This window comes from Alligator mississippiensis, chromosome 13, assembly GCF_030867095.1.
Source record: "Alligator mississippiensis isolate rAllMis1 chromosome 13, rAllMis1, whole genome shotgun sequence".
In the NCBI taxonomy this organism is placed as follows: Eukaryota; Metazoa; Chordata; order Crocodylia; family Alligatoridae; genus Alligator; species Alligator mississippiensis.
The window spans coordinates 19,973,183-19,993,081 of record NC_081836.1 but is presented as its reverse complement, the minus strand read 5'-3'; the positions used below and the strand labels follow the sequence as shown (position 1 = coordinate 19,993,081).

Sequence of the window (19,899 nt, the reverse complement as noted above, 5' to 3'; positions counted from 1 at the left end):
CTGTGAGAGCAGACAAAAATTCAACTAGGGAGAAGTCCTGCCTGGCAAACAGCAAAGGGAGAAGAGAGAGAAAGTGCCTGCAATTGTCAGTAACCCTGCCCCAGGCAGACTGAATTAAGCAAAGATTACAGCCAAGGGGCAGATACAGCAGGCAGGGCTGAAAGGATTAATGAGAAACCCCTGTGCTCAGGCTGGGCAATAGGTCTGCTGGCCACAAGGGAAGTGTCTTACTGGAATAAAAGGCTCACCCAAATATACAAGAGCCCTAGACAGACCACTGTGGTACCTGGAAGCATAGTAAGGAAAGCCCTGGGTGCAAGGTTTGAGAAATTTTTCCTTTTTCCTCTGTGTTGATGCAGAAGGATGGAAATTTAAATTTATGTTGTGCTTTGTTTTGTGTGTACCTGGGAAGGCTGTATTTCATTGTGGTTAGATCAGTAAATACTGGAGGATTGGAAATGGCTGTGAGGGGAGGCATGGAAGTCACACAGTAGATTCCTTAGAACTCCCTGTGAGCTGAAACCCCTTTTAGGCCTGGGGCCAGAGAAAGAGACAGAGGAGTAAGGGCTGAGAGGGCCAAGAGAGAGAGAGAGGAAGAATAAGTTTGACCCTATAAAGTCAGAATACCAGGGGGCTAAAACCTAGACTATGGGGCTTAAAACCCCAGCAAGGCAGCTGCTGCCAAGAAACACAGGCCAGAATAAGAGGGCCTGGGGGTGAAAGTAGCAACCAGAGTAAGTAGGCCAAGACTGAGAGTGTTGAGGTTGAGACCAATATGAAGGGAGGAGCCAGGGACTCAAAAGAATAACTTCAGCCTATTGAGGCCTGTGAGGCATGGGTGCAGCTATTAAAGCCCTGAGACAATTTAGGCCCAGTAGTTGGTCTGTAGCTGGAACTGGTCAAGCTCTGTGGGACTTGCTGTTCTAGTAAGATAACTGCAGACCAAGGTTGTTCTGTAAATAAAAATACCACTCCCAGGCTTGGAATGCCTCTCATGGGAGTATTTATTCCAGCAAGGTATGGCAGGTGAAACACCAAGCAGTAATATGGAGGAGCTGGAGTGGGGCAGGGTAGCAGGCCACTGGGATACTGCTACTGCCCAGCAGAGCCATCCCTGTCACAGACCTGTCCCTTGGAAGAATAGGGCAACAGGATGACACTGTCATCGTCAACAATCCCTACCATCCCCTACATCCATCACACTTCCAGCCTGTATTGAATCTAGCCCAGGTATCCTTAATTCCTGTTCCTTGTTTAACTGCTGGAAAACACAGGCTCCTTTCAAAGGCTGCAGCACCAGAGAAATCTCTTATGATGCCATGTAACTTGTAGTGAGACTCTACTATTCTCTGCCCATGGTATGGCTCAGTGCCATGCAGCCAAGGTATTGGTTATGCCCCCCCTGCCTTCCAGCTCCTAGCAAATTGAGTGTTGTGCTGCCTGCCAGTTAGTGTAAGATCCTGTCTGGTTTCCCCTGGACAACTTTACACTTGTCCCCACCTGCTCCAGCTGCACTGTCTGTCTCTCACTTCAGATGGCAGCATCAGGGGGAAAAGCAGTCACTTGTACCATGGGTTGGAGATATGCCAACGCAAAAGGAAAGACCATCTCCATAACACACACTGATTGAAATGCAGCAGGCTTCTCATGAGAGTCACACCCATGGTTTCCCCCAGGCACCCTCATCACAGATCCCTCTAATCTGTCTTTTGTCAGCTCATTAGAACTGTCTCTGTCTTCCAACTCAAAACATCTTTTCTTTCCTAATGGAACTTCTCTGCAGGAAGCAAATGAGAAGTGAACTTGGTGGGGAGAGAGGCACATGCTGGCTTTCCAGTTAGCAGGGATGTTTGATGAATGTCAGAGCTCAGTGGAGGATGGTAAAGAGACTGTTGTACCTATCAGAAGAGATTGGGATCAAAGGAGAACTGCCCTGTGGAGGAGAGAAGGGGTTTCACCTTTTTTCAAAAAGTATAATGACTTAAATGACTGGATGGGAAGCAAAGGCTGGAAGATCTGCCTTGGTGTTAACAAGGCAGGTGCCATGTCTGAGACTATATGGGGATTTGAAGGTGAAGGATTTGAGGGTGAAGAAGACATGCCTGCTACATGCAGATGTGTGTACCTGCATGTGTGTACATGTGAGGGGTAGGGTGCAGGTTGATGTAATCTGAAGATTGACACCCTGCCACATGCCTCCTGAGAAACCTCCCTCCATGTGGTCATCCCAAAGCAACAAGTTCCTAGCAAGAGAAACCCAAAAGCTCATTCCCTGCTTCCACTTCCCAGGTTATGAGAAGCAGCTCATCTGTCATCTCTTCAAGGTGCTCAAGGTGCAGGAATGTGGGGCTCCCCCAGCCCTCCCCACTCAGTGGGGCTACAGATTCATGCTAGGCAGGAGGTTGGGAAATGCTCATTTCCTGCTGCAAAACCCTTGGCAAGTGATGAGTAGTCCAGAAACACCCAATGGGAAAATGCTCTGGACAAAGAGTATTTGGAGATGGGATAACAGCATCTTCAAAGCAACGTGCCAGCTTTGTCCATGGTTCTTTGTGAAACTGTAAATTGTTTATATAAAAGTAGATTAAAAAGGCCAAAACTGAAAGAAGCTTCTTCAGAACTTACTGCACTGCAAGCTTTCAACTCCTCTGATCCAGGCTGGTCTTAGATTCTGGGTTCACATAGGTTTTTTGAGGTTTCAACTTTTTGTCTCAATTTGAGACAGGAAAGAAAGGGCCTCTGGGGAGCCATTCCCTGTTAAGGCGCCTGCAGGGGGTCTTGTCCTTGGCACAGAACCTGAAGATGGTATTGCCCCAGTGCATGGATCCCTAGCACTTCACACCCCTGACAACACTGGTCTCCAAACTTCTATCACACTCCCTTCCTGTTGGAACTCTAGCACTTTGCCTCATATGTGCACCATGTGAGTGACAGCCTGCAGCAGCCAGCTTCTGCCACAGTCTCCTGTGGCCAGAGATTCTGGACAGCTATGGCTTGGGGGAAAGAAGCGTGCCCATTTACTCATCCTCAGCTGCATTTTGCTGTTGCTAGGGGTGCACATGCATTCTATAATTCTGCTTAGCTCAAACAGCCCTATGTCAGCCTATAGCAGCACTGGCCTCCTCTGAAAAGACAGAACTCATTAATTAAATTCTCTCTGCATAATCTGGGCATTAGATATTTCAGTCCTGAGGCTGACACCACAGACTGTAGGAAAGGGGTCTGGCAGTCCAAAAATCCTTGCTAGTCTTGATCTTTGCCAATGTTACAGTCATGATGAAGAAAACTGCCTCATGCACTGCAAAAAATGCACTGAAAAACTGTATTGTTTCACAGGTACTGCTGTTAACCTTAGACATGGGCAAGCTATACACACCAGAGCTGTCTAGGACATGTTGAATGGTAGCACACAGTGTGAAAAGAAAGCATTGGCACTGTAAACCTGGAGGGCTGGGGCAACAATATGCTGGACCAAGACATGGCCTTGCAAAACACCTGCATGAGGGAGTTCTCAGTATTGGTATCTAAACAAGTGTTGTCATCTTGCTGCATTGCTATTTCAGGGAGAAGCCCCTGACCCATTTGGACTTCACCAATATAGTGGTGGGACAAACAGTTTGTTCCTAGAGTTGTGAAGGAGCAAGGGGATATGCGGTTTCTGCACCTTCTTTTTAAGTACTCGGGAGCCACGTTGATATTATAGCGACGAGCACCATATATAGACAAGACAGGGAGAGAAAGGTATGGGCCTGCACACTCTGCTTTTGCAGAATTTGCACCATGTTGGATGACAGACATTACACATAAGCCGGCTTAAGTGATAAGAAGCTGGTTAAAACCTGTAACAGAACAGACATTCAGTGCACATAAACCAGTCTGAAAATGGCTGAAACTGGTTTGCGATAAACCTGGTTGAATGTTGTATCTGACTTAAGTGATTTGGATCAAACCGGTTTATGCAATGTCTGTCCCAGACCCATCCTGGTTTAAGTTAAACCAGAGTTCCCCAGCATTCCAGATGCTTTGCAGCCGTAGGTAGTGCTGTCTGCTGGAGCAGAGCAGGGTTGGCCCAGCCCCTCTCCTGCCTAGCCAGAGCACTATTACTGGGTCTTCTGGGTCTACTAACAAGTAGGTGTAGTAGGAAGCTATCTGTGTTCAATTTCTTTCAGTGCTGGCAGTGGGATTTTAACTTCCACATGCAGAGGTTTCTCTCTGCTAACAACCCATTTAGGCTGAACCTGATACAGGAGCTGCACCTTCATCCGTATTTTCAGTTTCAGCAAATCACTGATGGGGATGGCCCCAGCAAAGCTCTGTCCATATGTTTAATTTCCTGTTTGAGCTCTTACTGTGCCCACTGATGAGCAGGCTGCAAGTTTGCTGTTTATTGAATGCCCATGTGGTAGTGTCAGTGTGCCATGTATGGTAGTGAGGAACAAATCAGCAAGAGCAAATCACAGAACCATTTTGATTGTCAGGTTCTGGTTTGTGACACAGGCCAGAAGTCACTTTCTTCAAGAGAAAAGCAGTCAATGTTAGTTTGCAGGTATCCACAGGACTGCACAGTGACAATAGACTCTGGGTAAAGCTGTCCTTTTTCTCCCTAGATTTAATCAAGATAAACACTGGATGTTTAGGAGAAAGAAATCTGATAGTCACTTCTGACAGTGATATCTGATAGTTTGGTTGTTATGAAGCTGACAGCAAGGGATGCTTGTTGGGAATAATTACTCACAACCAAGATGCTTGCCTAAATTTAAGTTGGAAACTAATTGTCCCTTTGCTGAGTTGCTTGGGGTGTGAGAGGTTTTTATTAACTCGGCCTTCTCTACCCTCGCCTCCGAGACCCCAGCAGCTGCTGCAGCTGAAGTCTAAAAGGGCCTAAAATACTGTTGTGCAACCAAAACTCTCCTCTGCATTTGTCTGAAAAATCAAATAGGATTTTAAAATTCAGTGAAGAGTACCAGGTTACCAGTTCTCTTCAAAATCTCTTCCTTCCACAGACCAAGTAGATTGACAGCAGTGCTATTAAGGTAAATGAAGAAAGAACACATAGAAGAAATCATAGATTTGTTCTATCCATGGAATCAATTCACACAGATTTATCCCTTATTTGAGTAAGTCAGTGTTTGCTTGCTGTCATAAGCCCTGGGAAAACGTGCTGGCCCTTTAAATACACTGATGTTCTGCTGCATTTGGAGCACAGTACATGAAGGCAGAGGCCTCTGATAAGCTATGGTTTGTATAATTATTCAATCTTTTCCCCTGAAGGGCCTCTGCATTGCAGCTGTCCTTTTTCTAATTTGCTGTTAGCAATGTCCTAGTTTGTTCTGTGCTGCAGTTCCGCTCCTCCTCCTCCTCTCACCACCACATCACACACATTTACACTTCATAATGAGTTCTAATTGAGCATTTACCCTCTAACCTGCAGCCTGGGCTCAGCAACCAGCTACCCGGACAAAAAACTGCATCTGCAGTCTCTCTGGCCATTTTCCATACTTCCTGCCCCAGAATCCACAAGCAGACCAGGGAACTACATGACCAGGATTTCTACCTCTGTCCTCCCCCTCTGGCTGTGAGGAAGAGATGGTGAATGGCTGTTGACTGAGCTTCCAGCAAAAGCTGGCACTGACTCTGCTTGGCAAGGCAGGATTTCCCAACAGCCTATGAACTGAGCATTTCCTGCAGGCAAGGACTCATACTAATATCAGAGGTATTTACTTAGTGTATGATGATACAGCGATCATGGAGCAAGGAATATCAGAGGTGACACAACAGCATTGTCCCACCTGGCCAGAACAGGAATCTCTTTTTAGCACTCCTGGGCTAAGGACACACAAACCAGTTTAAATAATCAGAAATTGATTTAAACCTGTAACACAGGGGTTTTCAACCTTTTTTAATAAGTGTATCCGCAATAGCTGGGCGTGGAGCGGTTGTGGGGCAGGGGTGGCAGCAGCGGCTGCCATGTGCAAGCCCCCCTCCCCGGTGTCTGGCTGGCTGGGCGGCACCCGTGTGGCCCACAGAGGGGTGCCACTGCTTTTGGCCCCCCCACCCCCCTCAGCCTTGCTCCTGGGAGGTGGTGGCACAGAGTGGTGGGTGGTAGCATTCTGTCCCTGCCCACCCATGCATATCCCCTAGGGCCTTCCCAAGTACCACCAGGGGTATGCGTACCCCTGGTTGACAACCCCTGCTGTAACAGAACAGAAACTCAGTGCACATAAATCAGTTTCAAAATAGTTGAAACTGGTTTAAGATAAACCTGGCTGAACGTAGTATCAGACTTAACCAATTTGAGTCAAGCCAGTTTATGAAACTTCTGTCCCAGACCCCTTCCTAGTTCAAGTTAAATCACAGTCCCCCAGCATGCTTTGCAGCCCTGAGTTTGGCTGTGCTGGCTGCTCCAGAGAGCAGAGCTGGCCCCGCCCCTCTGCTACTTAGCTGGAGCAGTGAGGGCTGGCTGACAAGGGGGTTGGGGAGGGCAAGCCTGGCTGGGGATGCAGCCCAGTCTGCAGGGGGAGGGGAGGAAGACTGCCCTCCCCTGCCTGCTCCACCCCCCCCCAGCAAACCCTGGCTGGGATCTGGGGCTAGGGAGGGGAGTTAAACACCTCTTCCCCCACTCAAACTTACTGGTGGCTGTAACTGAGGACTACAAATCCCAGAAGCACCTGGAAACAGGAAGAAGAAGTGATGGGCAACCCTGCAGAGTCCTGCTGCTGTAATTTTGGACTGCAAATCCCGGAGACCTCGGGGCAGCAGGAGGAGGAAGCGCACACAGAGCTCATGCTGGCCAGAGAGGTGTGCTCTAGCAGCCCCCAGCTTCTGGCCTGAGCCACTACAGGCATGTGGCTGCATTTCCTGAATCAAAAGTAAATGTCTGCTCTCTACTGTTTCACTTTAAACTTTGCAGTTTAGACTCAGGCTTTTCGACTGTGTGTACTTAGCCCTGGGGAACAAACCCACCAGGGCCTTCCCAATCATTCCCACCATCAGGGCTGGCCCTTGTGGGGGTACTTGGAGGGAGGGGAGGGGAAGGGAGAGAGAGGGTAGGGTGCTGGACACAGGTGCCCCTGATCTCTGAGCAGCCTGATGGCCAGGGAAGCCTCTTAGCTATCCATACTCCTGTCATTGTCTAGAGGTTCACCTGCCCTGAACATGCTGCTCATTCACAAGCCCACGCCGGCCCATGCTTGAGACTTCAGGTGCCAAGAAACAATAAAAAAAAAGGAGATCCTGCCCTGTTGCTCTGAGTGTCCTTGGAGGCATAAACTGCATGTCCCCCTCACAATCCCACTCCTACCCAGAAGGGCTTTCACACAGCAGCTTGCTGGCACAGTCTCTCCCTGGGTCAGGTGTAACAGCCAGAACCAGAGGGATTAATAACCAATAAATATGTGCTTCTTGGAGGCATTTGGTATTTTGCCTAAACAGGTAATATTAGTTAATATAAGCTTGTAAGTTTGTAAGCTGCAAATGTAACTTGTCTGTCATAAGTTTAACCAAAATGATAACTTAACTGTTCGTGGAACTGACTGGGCCCCATAGGCGAAGCTGTAACTGTAAGATTAGGAGACCCAACGGTTTTTTGCTCAGGGTTCAGCCTTAGCGATAAAAACTGGATCTAATTGCTTGGCACACCCAACACATTCTGAGAAAGCATATCCCAAGAAAGCATATTCAAATGAAGCCTAAAAGGGGGTGGAACAATGTCAATTTCAAACCTAAAGTTGCTGCATCATAATTTGCTCATTGGACAAACCCTAGTCTGGGTAGTAACCTTTTATGATAATTTTAACACCTTTCAATCCCATAGGGTAACAGCTATAGGGCAACGTTGTGAGTGGCCCTGAGGCCAACAGATTAACATAAGACTAGGTATAAAAAGCACGTGCATCAGGTAAACAGCAGGAAGGAGGGAACAGAACGGTCATTTCTGTTCCACGCCCAGACCCCAGACTCCCGGTGTGAGTGAGGATCAGATCCTGATCAAGGGACCTTCCCCGGTAATCCCTCTGAGAGTGTCAAACGGGGACACCTGACTTTGCTGGAATCACTTGGCGTGCACCTGGCATTGAGGGACTATCGATAAATTGCCAACCCATGTCTGTCTATCTGTTGTTTTGAACATGCAAGTGGCTAATACCCTCACAGTGCCCAGTTGGCTTGTGACAGATTGATCTATCTATCTGTTGTTATTATCTGTTGTTATTATTTACTATTAGCTCTTTAATATTGCATTATCTGCTTATCGCATTTATCTTTCTGTTAACTGTTGTGTGTGTGTAAGCTATAATAAATTTGCCTTTATTTCACTCCCAACTTTGCCTCCTCAATCCGAAACTGAATCAAACAGCCCAGTTGGCCTGTGATAAAATTGATACACTCACAGTGCCCAGCTGGCCTGTGACAGTCAGGATAAAAACCACCAGGCATTAGCTGTTAACAGCAAATACCAGGGTCACACCATGCAAGCCAGGGACAATAAAATGGAAATAAAATGAGCTGCCAAGTGTCTCTGAGGAGAGGGGAAGGCATAGTCTGCTGGGCTGGACAGTGTCTGTACCCTCCAAATCAATGCTGAGCGACACCTGGGAGGCATGGGTATGGCTACGGAAGCTGGAAGACACGATTAATGCCTCTAAGGTGATTTACTGCCACTAAATCGAGGTCAAGAGTGGTTCCAGTTGAGCACATGCAGCACAATACAGTTGAAGGACTGAGGCAGCCTCCTCTAATACTATAAATTCCATCAAGGCATGGCAGATGAGTTAGAAAAGAAAGGGTACCCAAGGACCTGGAGTGGAACAGGAGTTACTGGGACACCAAGGGACATCACAATTGCTCTTGGACTAGGACCTGCTACACAGTCAGCTTTGTAATGTGCAGGCAAAAAAGGGTAATGTAGGTCCCTTTCTGGACTGTCACAGCTGCTAACACAAATAAGCTATTTTCCATGGGCCCCCAAGGCCTTAGGTAGAAGGCACATAATTTTGTCAATCACAGACAGGAGAGAAAATGAGTGGCTTCCAATTTATTAACACTGGCAGCTTGCCTAATGCTTAACCAAAGAGAAAACCCAATCAACTTCATCAGCCAATACCGTGCACAAATATCTGAAACCAGCCAGTGGAACTGCTGTTCTCTGGGTCAACTTAGACAGCTGTAAACCTTTCTGCTTGCTTGAACAGTTCTCTCAGAGCTCCTCCTAGCTGTGTGCAATATCTTGGTGCTCCTAGACTACACACACCAAAACCTGGGTACAAAAGGATCTGGGCCTGCACTGAACTTCTTCCAGCCCCAGCCTACAGGACCCAGCCTTTCATTAGAAGAAATTTTGAGCAACACAGAACTGCCAGATGGACCTGAAGAGTGAAATCTGTGCCCCCACTGTTATTGGCAATAATAGAGGTAACCTTGGACCTGGCTTTTTCCTCAGCATCTTTGAATCTCACAAGTTGCCATGAGAACTGGACTCAGACACTGGCACCAGCATTGCCTGCTCCCTTGAACAGATCATAGCAAGTAAACAGAGGTTTGGACACCATCTGTACTACATACAGCACTGGCAGGCCTAGACTGGCCCTTTGCTCACAGGGGTTCCATCTGGGCACTGCCTCACCATTGTTCTGTCAGTGTTTTGTTTAGTTAAATGTATGTTTTTCCAACTTTGGAAGGGGCCAAAGAGACTGGTAAGCCATTTCCCATCCTAGCTGGAGTCAGGTGTACTAACAGCAGAGAAAGTGGGTGAGGTGGAGGTTGGCCCTCAAGCAGCAAAGTCAGATTTCCAGGTCTCTCTTTCTTTCCTCCTCAGCAAACAGGGCAGAGTTGAGGCCACAGGTCACACAGCTCAGACTTGTGTTCACACCAAAGTGTAAGCAAGATGTTTCCCCAAGAGGTCTCTCAAGTGGAATGACCCAAGGAGAACAGCCAGCCCTGAGCATGGCTGGGGCTGGCCTGCTGCACATGAAAGGGCTTGCTGCAGCCCATGGTGCCTGGGCCCCCGCAAGCATGGCAAGACATGTGGCACTTACCGTCCAGAGAGAGCCAGTCATGCTGGGAGGAAGGCAGGGTTGGCAGAGCTCTGGCTTTATATTCAAACACCACCGAGTTGGAGATGATCTGATTGTTGAAAGCAACTTGCAGGGTCACAAGTCCGGTGTCATGAGCTAGGAACAGAGAACAGGCATCAGAACATAGGGCTTGCTGCAGGAAGGCACAAAGTGGCTCTCTCTCCAGATCATCTCCCCTACCAAGGGACAGGGTGAGTACGGAGCAGGCTTTTCAGAACAAAGTACTTCTCTGCCTAGACAGGTGGAAAATCAGAGATGCATGATCAGCATTTTAACCATGGGGGCATCCCAGAAGCTGCTAAACTAAACTGATAGACTGTTGGCAGAGGGCCAAGACCAGCCTTAAAAGATCAGACAACTCAGGATTCATTCTTCTGGAACCACCATGAAGTTATTTTTTATGCACATCAAGCCAAATACTAAGCTCCAATGCTTTGAAGATGCAAAGTATCCTCCTAAGTGTTAGCCATTGCCAATCCAGAAGCCATCACCAACTGGAGTTTTCCTAAAGGTTCCTGCCACCTTTTGACCTCCAGATAACATTAAGAGAGATGCAGTGACACAGCCTGGATCCCTGCAGAGGCTGCATCTGTTGGTACCTTCTTACTTGGTGGTTCCCTATACTAATGCATAGTGGGCTGACTGATTGCAAAACAAGCCAGTACAAACTTAATCATTCATTAGTGATCACACTGGTCAGTAAATGCTTGCTGGTTCCTATGTGGGAACATCTTTGTGAGCTATGAAGCTCACAAACTTCTCAATTATCTGCCCCCACTGAAGCCTGGGATGGACTTGTAAAATAAACACTATTGCAAGAATGAAGCCAAAGGGAAAGAGCCGCAGGCCAATACTAGACCCCAGATGGGTGAAACAGCAGCTCCTTCTCAAAGGATTTACAGATGGAAATAACTAAACAGAGTCTTTTGGGGTAACGGTGGAAGTCTTTCTTGTGGGATTGGTCCATGTGCCTGCCCACCTATCTGTTGACCTATAGCAGCAGATGTACCAAAGGCAAGGCAGCTCCATTGCCAACATCCTGGGGCTTGTTGCTGGGTCCTCGCTCATCCCTGGGCCAAATGGGCCATTCTTGGAGGATCTTCTGCAAGGGTCAAGCACACAAGGTGCTACTGGCCCCACCATTCCCTGAGTACAACCCCTGCCACCAAGCTCCCCATCCTATCCCATCATAGGAGCAGAGGCTACCTCCATCACTGTCAGTGTGGCATACAACGTACCAGCAGGGCTCGCCAGAGCCAGAAGAGCATAACTGTGCTCAGTGCTCTCATTATGCTCTCAGCCAGCTGCTGCCTGCTCTGCCCAGTTGTGATAGCTCAGTAGTGTAAGTTTCCTGCAGGTGGAACCAGGCAAATCCCATGCATAAGAAGGACTACCTGGAATATTGGCTCAGAGGGATCTTGGCAGAGCTGCTGCCTTTCAGTGGGACCCATGCGTACTTCCCATTACTCCCACCCTACTACACCGGCAAGCATCAGCCATCTCTTCAGTTCATGTCATTAAGCCCTACAAGCACACTCTGGGCTTGGTTGACTGCTGCATGATGGTATATGACTGTGGCGCCCACATGCATGCTCAGCATTCAGCTCATGGCCTGAGATGCCACACGACTGTCCCTGAGCCTCAGAAAATGGTAAAGAATGTGGAACATGGCTGGCCAATGCTCACTGCCCTGCTGGCACAGGTGGTCTTCAGGGAGCAGCCTCTGCATGTGAGAGGGGTGTTCCTTACCTGGGCAGTAGCAGCGCAGCACCCCTGGCTGTATTAAAGATGCAGGCACTGAGATCTGATCAAACAGACAGCTGTAGTTACTGTTAGCCTCTTGCCATGGGCCAGTGATCAGGACTTTCACTCCCCCCTGCAAGGGAAGGAAGAGAGGACACAGCATTACAAAAGGAGCCCTCCCTGGGTGCACATGCACTTGCCTTGGAACTTGGGGCCAGAAGAAGAAGAGCACCAAAGCAGGGAAGCAGTATCCTTGCACCAAGCTGATGAACAGTTTTTGCTCTCAGTAGTGTTGCCCAGCCACCAGAAAAGTCCTCTGCCATAGACACTGCTCTTGGGCAATGCTGCCCTTCCATGGCCTTAAGCCTTTGTAGCGTGGTATCCACAGAGCTCTGAGGCCTTTGAAAACTTACACCAGGCCCCCTTCCTGCCCTTCCGCCTCCTAGCCCCTCTCCAGCACGTACAGCTTGGCACTGTATTGCACTACCTTGGGCCCAATTCAGCCCTGCCCTACCAGCCTGCCCCCAGGGACATCCATTGTTGCACTCTGACAGCAGCTTGCCTGCAGAAAGAAAGAAAGAACAAGTGGCCAACTGGGGAAGGTGCCCAGAGGTTATGTGATGGGACCAGTCCCTCTCATCATAGGTGTTGTAGCAGCCAGCACCAGTGCCAACATTTCATAAACCCAAAGGTAACTTCCCTGCAAGAAGCTTTGTGAACCAAGAGTTACAATCTGAAAGTTAAGACACAAAAATCCACCTCCCGACTTGGGAGTCTGTTCTGTTTGACTGTCTCTCCAGGGAATACTGTGGGTTTTTTCTAGATTTGCAGCACCAGATTTCTAGGTCTCTGAATGTGGAGTTCAGCAGAAAGGACTAATGGCAAACATGCTACCCAGAACTCTCAGTGCTATGGGGATTGCAAGGTCTTTGGTGAGTACACGGCATGGCCCTGTGGCAGAATACCATCTCTGTCTCTCCCCAAACTCTGTTATCTGACAATTTGGTTACCATGGTCACTGCAAAGGGCAGGCACCTCTGCCCCATCTCTCCAGGTAATCCTGAGTTGTAACCTGAGCTGGATACATTCCTGAGGGAGGGGGGAAACCTGCTTCCTCTGCCTATGTGACTGGCCACACCTGGGCAGGGGGCTTAAACTCCCTATTGTTCTAAGTAATGCCAACATGACTGGGAACGACTGCTACAAACCTAGCATGGGCACTGCAGACATATTGTTATATTTCTGCTCCATGCAGAGTGACTGTACAATAAAGCAGGTGAAGCAGTTTCTTCAATAAATTGACGGCTGATGAACTATGGAAAGGAGTTCTGGCTTCGAGACACCGCTTCGAGACCAAAGACAGGAAGAGGAAAGCGGACAAAGAGAAGAGTGAAGAAGGATCTCAAGGAAGGGGGCTAAAGACCCTGCCAGTCTACCCAGCAACCAGTGATGCATTTCAAATTGGTTGGCTGGCAGCCAACAGTTGCTGGCCTTCATTGGATCAGGTAAATGAGGTCATAAGGGCTATATAAGTCAAGGACTGCCCAGGATGAGGAGCAGTAGCCATAATGAAAACTCATGAGAAAAGTTGGACCATCTGAAATTCTCTCTCTCTCAAAACTTATGATCAATGAACTGTTTGCCTCCAGAGGGAATCTCCATCTGCCTCTGGATGATATTTATGAGTAAGCTACCTGAGATCTAACTAGATATATAGTTTGCAGTGACTCAGATGCATGATCAAAGGCTACCATGCCACCGTTTGCTCTAAGGTATTTTTCTCTGATATTGCTCTACCCTGTACCCGATTCCAGACCACTCCTTGTAACCAATAAAGTTCTCCTTTGTACCTAATGTGGGAGACTTATTGGGAGAGGGTCTAGATTATGCCTCGGGGTTCCCTTGGTTCGGCTGACTAAGGGAGACCACTATTTGTGCTTCAGACTGAGGGCTGCTCCCCGAGTTCTTGTAGTTGGTCAAGTACCCTCAAGGACTACTAGATGTGTGTTTCCCAGAGGGCACAGGTCCATGATCATTCCAGACTGGGTGGTGGCAGCATTACCCCCAGGCTTGCAGGTGGGCTCTAGGAAGGGGGTCGGCCAGACGTAAAGTGCCCCCAGGGAGGCACTTGGAGCCTGGAAGGTAGTTGGGTGCAGTGAAGTGGGTGGCTCAACACAGGAGTACCCCATATTGGCCCATCACAGGCCCTACTTTCCCATCCCAGGCTCAGTAACCCTCAAGTGTATTCTGGCATGAAAAGAATACACCTGGTGTCAGTAGAAGTGAGGTGGCTGGAGCAGGGGACAGGGAAGGAAAGTAGAGAGGCAAAAGAATTCTACCACCTGTCCCAGCAGGACTGAAAATGTGCCTACGGCACCAGCCCCCATCCAGGACTCACCATACACAGATCCTGTTTGCTGAGTCCAATTCACTGTGCTATCAAGCAATGGCAAGGTTCAGCTCCACTTGCAAGCAGTGACAGTGACATCCAGTTAGGGTTGTTTGAAATGTTGATGGACGTTTCATTTCAAAGCTGTTTCGACCTCGAAACAGCGAAATCAAAATTAAACAAAACGAGGGTATCAAAACATTTTGAAAGTTTCAAAACTAGGCTTGCTTGCAGCTAACAGAAACTAAGAAGAGGGAGAGGGGAAGAGGGGGAAGGACTTCTCTAATATTGATATCTAACTCTCAGTTCAATTCCCCAGCTCTCTGATCACTTTCCCCAGCTATTCCTGGGGGGGGAGGGCAGGCAGGCCCCTGATCTGCGTGCGGGGTTTCAGCAGGCTGCTGCTGCAGATTGGGGCCAGCGGCAGCCACTCTGCTCAGCTCGTGCCAAGCACTGGGAAGACTGCGGTGCTACCACTGGCCCCAGCCTGCAGCGGCAGCCTGCTAAAACCTGGCATGCAGATTGGGGGCCTGTACCCCCCAGGAAGAGCTGGGGGAAGTGAACCAGGGGCTGAAGAATTGAGCTGGGGGATGGGGAATTGAACTGGAAGCTAGAGGAATGTTCGGGTCCCTGAACATTTCCCCAGTTCCGGATTCGATTCCCAGCTCCCCGATCTTTCCTCCAGCTCTCCAATTGCTTCCTCCAGCTGTTCCCAAGGGGCACAAGCCCCTTGATGATGTGGGATGACAGCAGGCTGCTGCTGCCAGCTGCTGATGGCAGTGGCTCTGGGCTATTTCCCCTGAAATCCTGTGCACAAATCTGGGGGCCTGCGCCCCCCCGGGAAGAGCTGAGGGAATGATCAGACACCTGGGGAATTAAACTGGGTGCTCTGGCTTACAGGTGGATCCACCCCAGCTCATGCACAGCATGCAGCATCCCGCCAAGCCATGCTGCACCTGCGCCATGGGGCAGCTGCCACGCAGGTGCCAGGTGGGGTGGGTGATCCCCGCTACCCTGCGGGGCTCTGCCATGAGCCCCCAGAGGCCCGTCATTGCTGCCAGAGCCAGTGAGTGCAAGGTTTGTTTGGTGGCTTTTAAAGCTCTGGAATCACCAGCTCAGAGCATGCTATGATAGCATGCTGCTGCTGCCAACTGGGGCCAGCGCCAGCACCCAAATCTCCCCAGCGCAGCCCGCACTGAGCGCTGGGAAGAACCCAGCACTGGTGCTGGCCCCAGCCAGCAGTAGCAGCCTGCTGTCATCCTGCACACAGATCTGGGGGCCTGTGCCCCCCGGGAGGGCTGTGGGACTGTGCTGGACTCCTCCCAGGGGAAGCGGGCCCCCAGATTTGCGTGCGGGAAGGCAGCATGCTGCCACTGCCAGCAAGTGATACGAGTTTTGCTTTGAACAGTTTGAGGTGCAGTTTCAAAACCCCCCTGCACCTATCTCCTTGAAACTTGGCAGACTTCATGCCCTTAGAAGGAGCTACCATCCCTGCAATGTTCATCCAAATCAGGCGTGAAATGACAAAGTTATAGGCATTTTCATGATTTCTCATTATAGCCTATGGGCAAAATGTTTAAACACATCGAAACAGTGTTGAAACAGCGAAAAAGTTTCAACAAAATGAAATGGAACAGTGCTTTGAAACAGCAAAACAAAACACTGTCCCTTCGAAATGGCAAAACAGAAGTCGAAACAAAATGGTGCTGTTTCGCACAGCCCTACATCCAGTGGCCAATTAGTGCATTGCAAGAGGCATTCACTGCATCTAAGAGCTGGGCAGTCAGATCTATCCAAGGGACATGTCTGGCCAGCAGAGCTCCCATGGATCCCAGTGCAAGCCCATCAAGTGCAGACTTTGTTATGAAGGCCAGGCAGACTGGACCAGAGTCAGGTTTGGAAAAACAATACTTTTCAGCATACAACACAGCATTTTTCTTTGAGGTGGCTCAGATGGGCATGCTTTAGCTAAGTGCTAGTGAAAGTGATGCAGCTGTACATCCTTCCAGTTGGATGGCTTACCCAGCACCTTACCCGTGACAAGCTGTTTGGGGGAGTTATATGGTTGCATGTTTGTGCTGGAGCTCCATATTGCAGCCTGGGGCCTAAGTACTCCACAATAGGTACACTAAGGCTGCTCTGTAGGCACAGATGAAGGCACTCATTTACACAGTACCCCCAACAACTCCAGCTGTCTTATATGCCAGTATGGCTTAGAGCAGGGTTGTGTGAACCAGAAACTGTCTTCTGTTGCTTGGACATCTGAGGCTCTTGTACACAAAACATTCTCAGCCTCAAGAAGAAAGTGCAGGGGTATTTGAATTTGATCTTTGCTTCCTAGGAAGTCTGAAGTTTCAGGAAGATCAGCAGCTCTGGAGTGTTCAAATGATCAGTCGTCCAAAGGGTTTATTCTGCAAGCCAGCCATCTTTGCAAGAAAATGACACAAGGACTGCTGCAAAACTGAAAGCTGCCAGGCTTCCTATACAACTAAAACCTGCTCCCTGACCAGCAGAGCAGCATGCTGAGGCTTCTGTGCAGTAACATGCGTGGATTCATGAAATCTTTTCCTTGGATATCTCCTCTCTCAATACTAGCATGTCCTAGCTCAGACAGATTAGCACTTTTCCCTCTTTCCTGGCTTTGGGTGTAAGACAGCAACAAGCAGGATCTCAGTAGCTGCTTTATATTAGCAGAAGATCAAGAGAGGCCCTGCCTCTAGGGTAGACTGTGCACAGCTGCCTGCTGTCAAGGCCAGGCACTTATGACCCACTCTGTTGGCAATCCAATGACTCTGGATTCTGCTGAACAGGGAAACAAAGCTGGACATCGGTGTCTCCATTTGGGAAGCATACCCCAGCTCTACCCAGCACAGAAGGGATCAGAAAAAGCCCCCTGAAAGCAAAGAACCTCCTCCAAGTTACCTGATGCGCAGGGAGGCTAGCAAATCTACCCTGCCTTCTGCATGACTTCAGACTAATAATAACTATGTATATTTCCCAAAGAGAAACCTTTTTTCACTGCTCCGGTGCTGCCCTCTGGTGGCAAACTGCAACAGAGGGCCTAAGGCTGGAAATGGGAGCTCAGTTACTGGTGTTTTCCCCTCTCTAAATGTCGTTGGATGGGAAGATTCTTCTCATTTTGTCTCTGATATTTGTTCCTCTGGCTGTTGGGCCTGCCACGGCAGACACTTTGGCGGTCTTCTTCATGGATTTTGCAAAGTCAGTTTGGGTGGAGAGAAATTTGGAAAGAAAGAATTCATTGCTGAAAAGGAGCAAGAGCTTACCCTGACACAGGGCCGCCACCTTCTGGTGTTTTTCAAAGGTCTTCATCTTTGCTGTGGAGCAGGTTCTGAAACATCTGTTGGGACCTGTGAGAGGGTGCTTAGTGTGCCTGTCACTTTACAAGGGTGCAGGTGTGGAGGGTGCAGGTGTGGCAGTGGATAATTAGACAGTCACCTGACTAGAAGGGAGCCGGGTTTGAAGCATATAACCCCAGGACCTGAGCTAGCTAAGGAGTCTAGCCCTGAAAGCCACGGGGAGAGGAGCTCCTGGGTAACATCTGAGCTGGGGGTAAGCAACTCTGGTGGTTTGTGGAAGGGAGGTAAGCAGATCCCAGTAGGTTTAGAAGGAAGAGAGGGGCCAGAGGACCAGAGAGCCCAGATGTTTGTAACTCAGGAGGGGGCCAGTGTCAGCAAGGCCAGGGAGCCCAGAGGTCTATAGCCCAGGAGGGGCAAATGTCAACAGGGCCAGGGAGCCCAAAGGTCTCACTAGCGCAGGAGCCGGATCAGGGTTCAGAGATGGGCTGAAGGGTGAGGAGGGCCATAGTCAGAGACTGGCCAGGCCAGGGGAACCCAGGAGTCTCCAATGGCCTAGGAGCAGGGCCAGGGCCCAGAGAGAGGGGCCAAAGACTAGGGGTTACAGCCAGAGGATGCTAGCAAATCTGAGAGGGCCAAGGAGACCCTAGCCCAGGAGGGATGAGGACTGGAGCTGGAAGCCTGTATCCCAGGAGGGGTACATCACCTGGACTGAATTTCATCTATGGAGGCATGAACGTGGTGAAAGGGGTGGTTGGATACACATAACGAGCCCTTAGAGCAATGAGCAGCTCATAAGGAAATCTTACTTAAGAAACCATGGGGCAGCCTCCCTTTTCTGAAAGTAACATTTCATTAAAGCATAGCAGGTGGGAAGGGGAGAGTGCCCAAAGAGAGACAGACTAGACAAGGGCTGAGGGGGCTCCAGGGGTGGCAGTCATACCCCTGGAGTTGAACCTTGTTACAGGCCCTGATGCCCCCTGAATGCCCAGTGTGCACATGGTTCCCATAGGGATTTGCCTGGCTCTCCAGGTTCCCAGAGTAACCAGCCAGGGCAACTTCAGCCATTTTCCAAGTGATCATACCAAGGCCCTTGACTGATGTGCCAGGAGGGCTAGTGTATGTTGGAATGGCAGAGAGAGATATCAGAGGATTTTTAACTCAGCTACAATAATGAGACCAATCCGTTTATTTAAATGGGAAGTCACCTGCCCTAGACTGCAGCAGGCTCTCTGCACTGCTTACTCCTCTGCTATCATACAGAGCTACAGCTGAACTGGACAATATTGCCATGCAGAGAAGTATAGCTGCTTTCCCAGATGCCAGAACTCACTTCCATACAAGCAGGAACTGCAGACCATATGGTGCAACAGAACTGAAGCAGCTGCAGAAGTGCTCAGCCATCCCAGGGTGCCTGTATTGGCCTGCAATTCCAGCATGTCATAGCAGACTCAATTGAGTCTCCCAGAGTGTGGTAATTATTGTGCTCCAGTAGCCTTGTGTGTCTCGTGTATCAGCATCCCCACACTTCAAAATGGTGGCAGAAGCACTTGAAAAAAAGCTCATCAAACAAACTAGAGTTCAAGCTCTCCCGCCTCTATTTTTGAAGCACGGGGACGCTGATACATGAGACACTGTGGGTGCTTTAATTAGAGTGACTCTTAGAGCCAGTCTAATTAAGGCACCGCCCTGCCCCCAAACATATGTAAGTGTCCCCAGGTTCTAAGAGTTCCCAAGGGCCACAGGAAGAACTTGTTTAGGAGATGCAGACAATTTGTCTTGCAGCTTTTCTGATCCTTTTGAGAGTTTAAAATGAAAATTTGTTTCTACACTACTGTTGATGTGACATGCACAGTACAGACTACTTTACTGCCGTGTTTACAGCAGCTAGGAGATAGGAAAAGGAACAAGGACAGGTGTAAATCACACCAGAAAGGCTGGTATCAGGGGCCTGTTCTGGCAAACAGAGTATTTGGGGCCCAGCGCAAGGACTGCACAGCACACCTGTCTGTGTCACATCAGAAACACCTGCATACAATGAGGAGCAAACTGCCAACTTCTACCATTGCCAAGGGAACCTCCACAGAACCTAGCCTTGGAGCCTTCCCTAATGCCCTCAGACACACTATCAGATGGCATTTGTGACAATGTGCAGGAATCCCTGAGCTGTCTGAGCTCCATTACCTGGGCAGAAATGTGTGACAGCAACAGACTCTTTCTAATGGGTCCTAAATGGGTCATTATAAATGGATCAATGTCAAAATGGCAGAAGGTTTTTGAGTGGAGTCCCACAAGGGTCTGTCCTAGGCCCAGTGCTGTTTGACATGTTTATTAATGATCTGGATGTTGGCAGAGAGCTTACTGAGCAAGTCTGCAGATGATA

General features: G+C 49.1%; 1 protein-coding gene across 1 annotated transcript in view; it reads right to left on the bottom strand.

Moving 5' to 3' along the window:
* The window catches only part of CAMTA1 (calmodulin binding transcription activator 1), a 1,290,304-nt gene that overhangs the window by 91,151 nt on the left and 1,179,254 nt on the right, over positions 1–19,899 (bottom strand). The window contains exons 9-10 of the mRNA XM_059716189.1: positions 11,820–11,946; positions 10,032–10,166 (exon numbers count right to left, since the gene is read on the bottom strand). Of these exons, the coding sequence (XP_059572172.1) occupies positions 10,032–10,166; positions 11,820–11,946 (262 nt within the window). The remainder of the gene's footprint in view (positions 1–10,031; positions 10,167–11,819; positions 11,947–19,899) is intronic.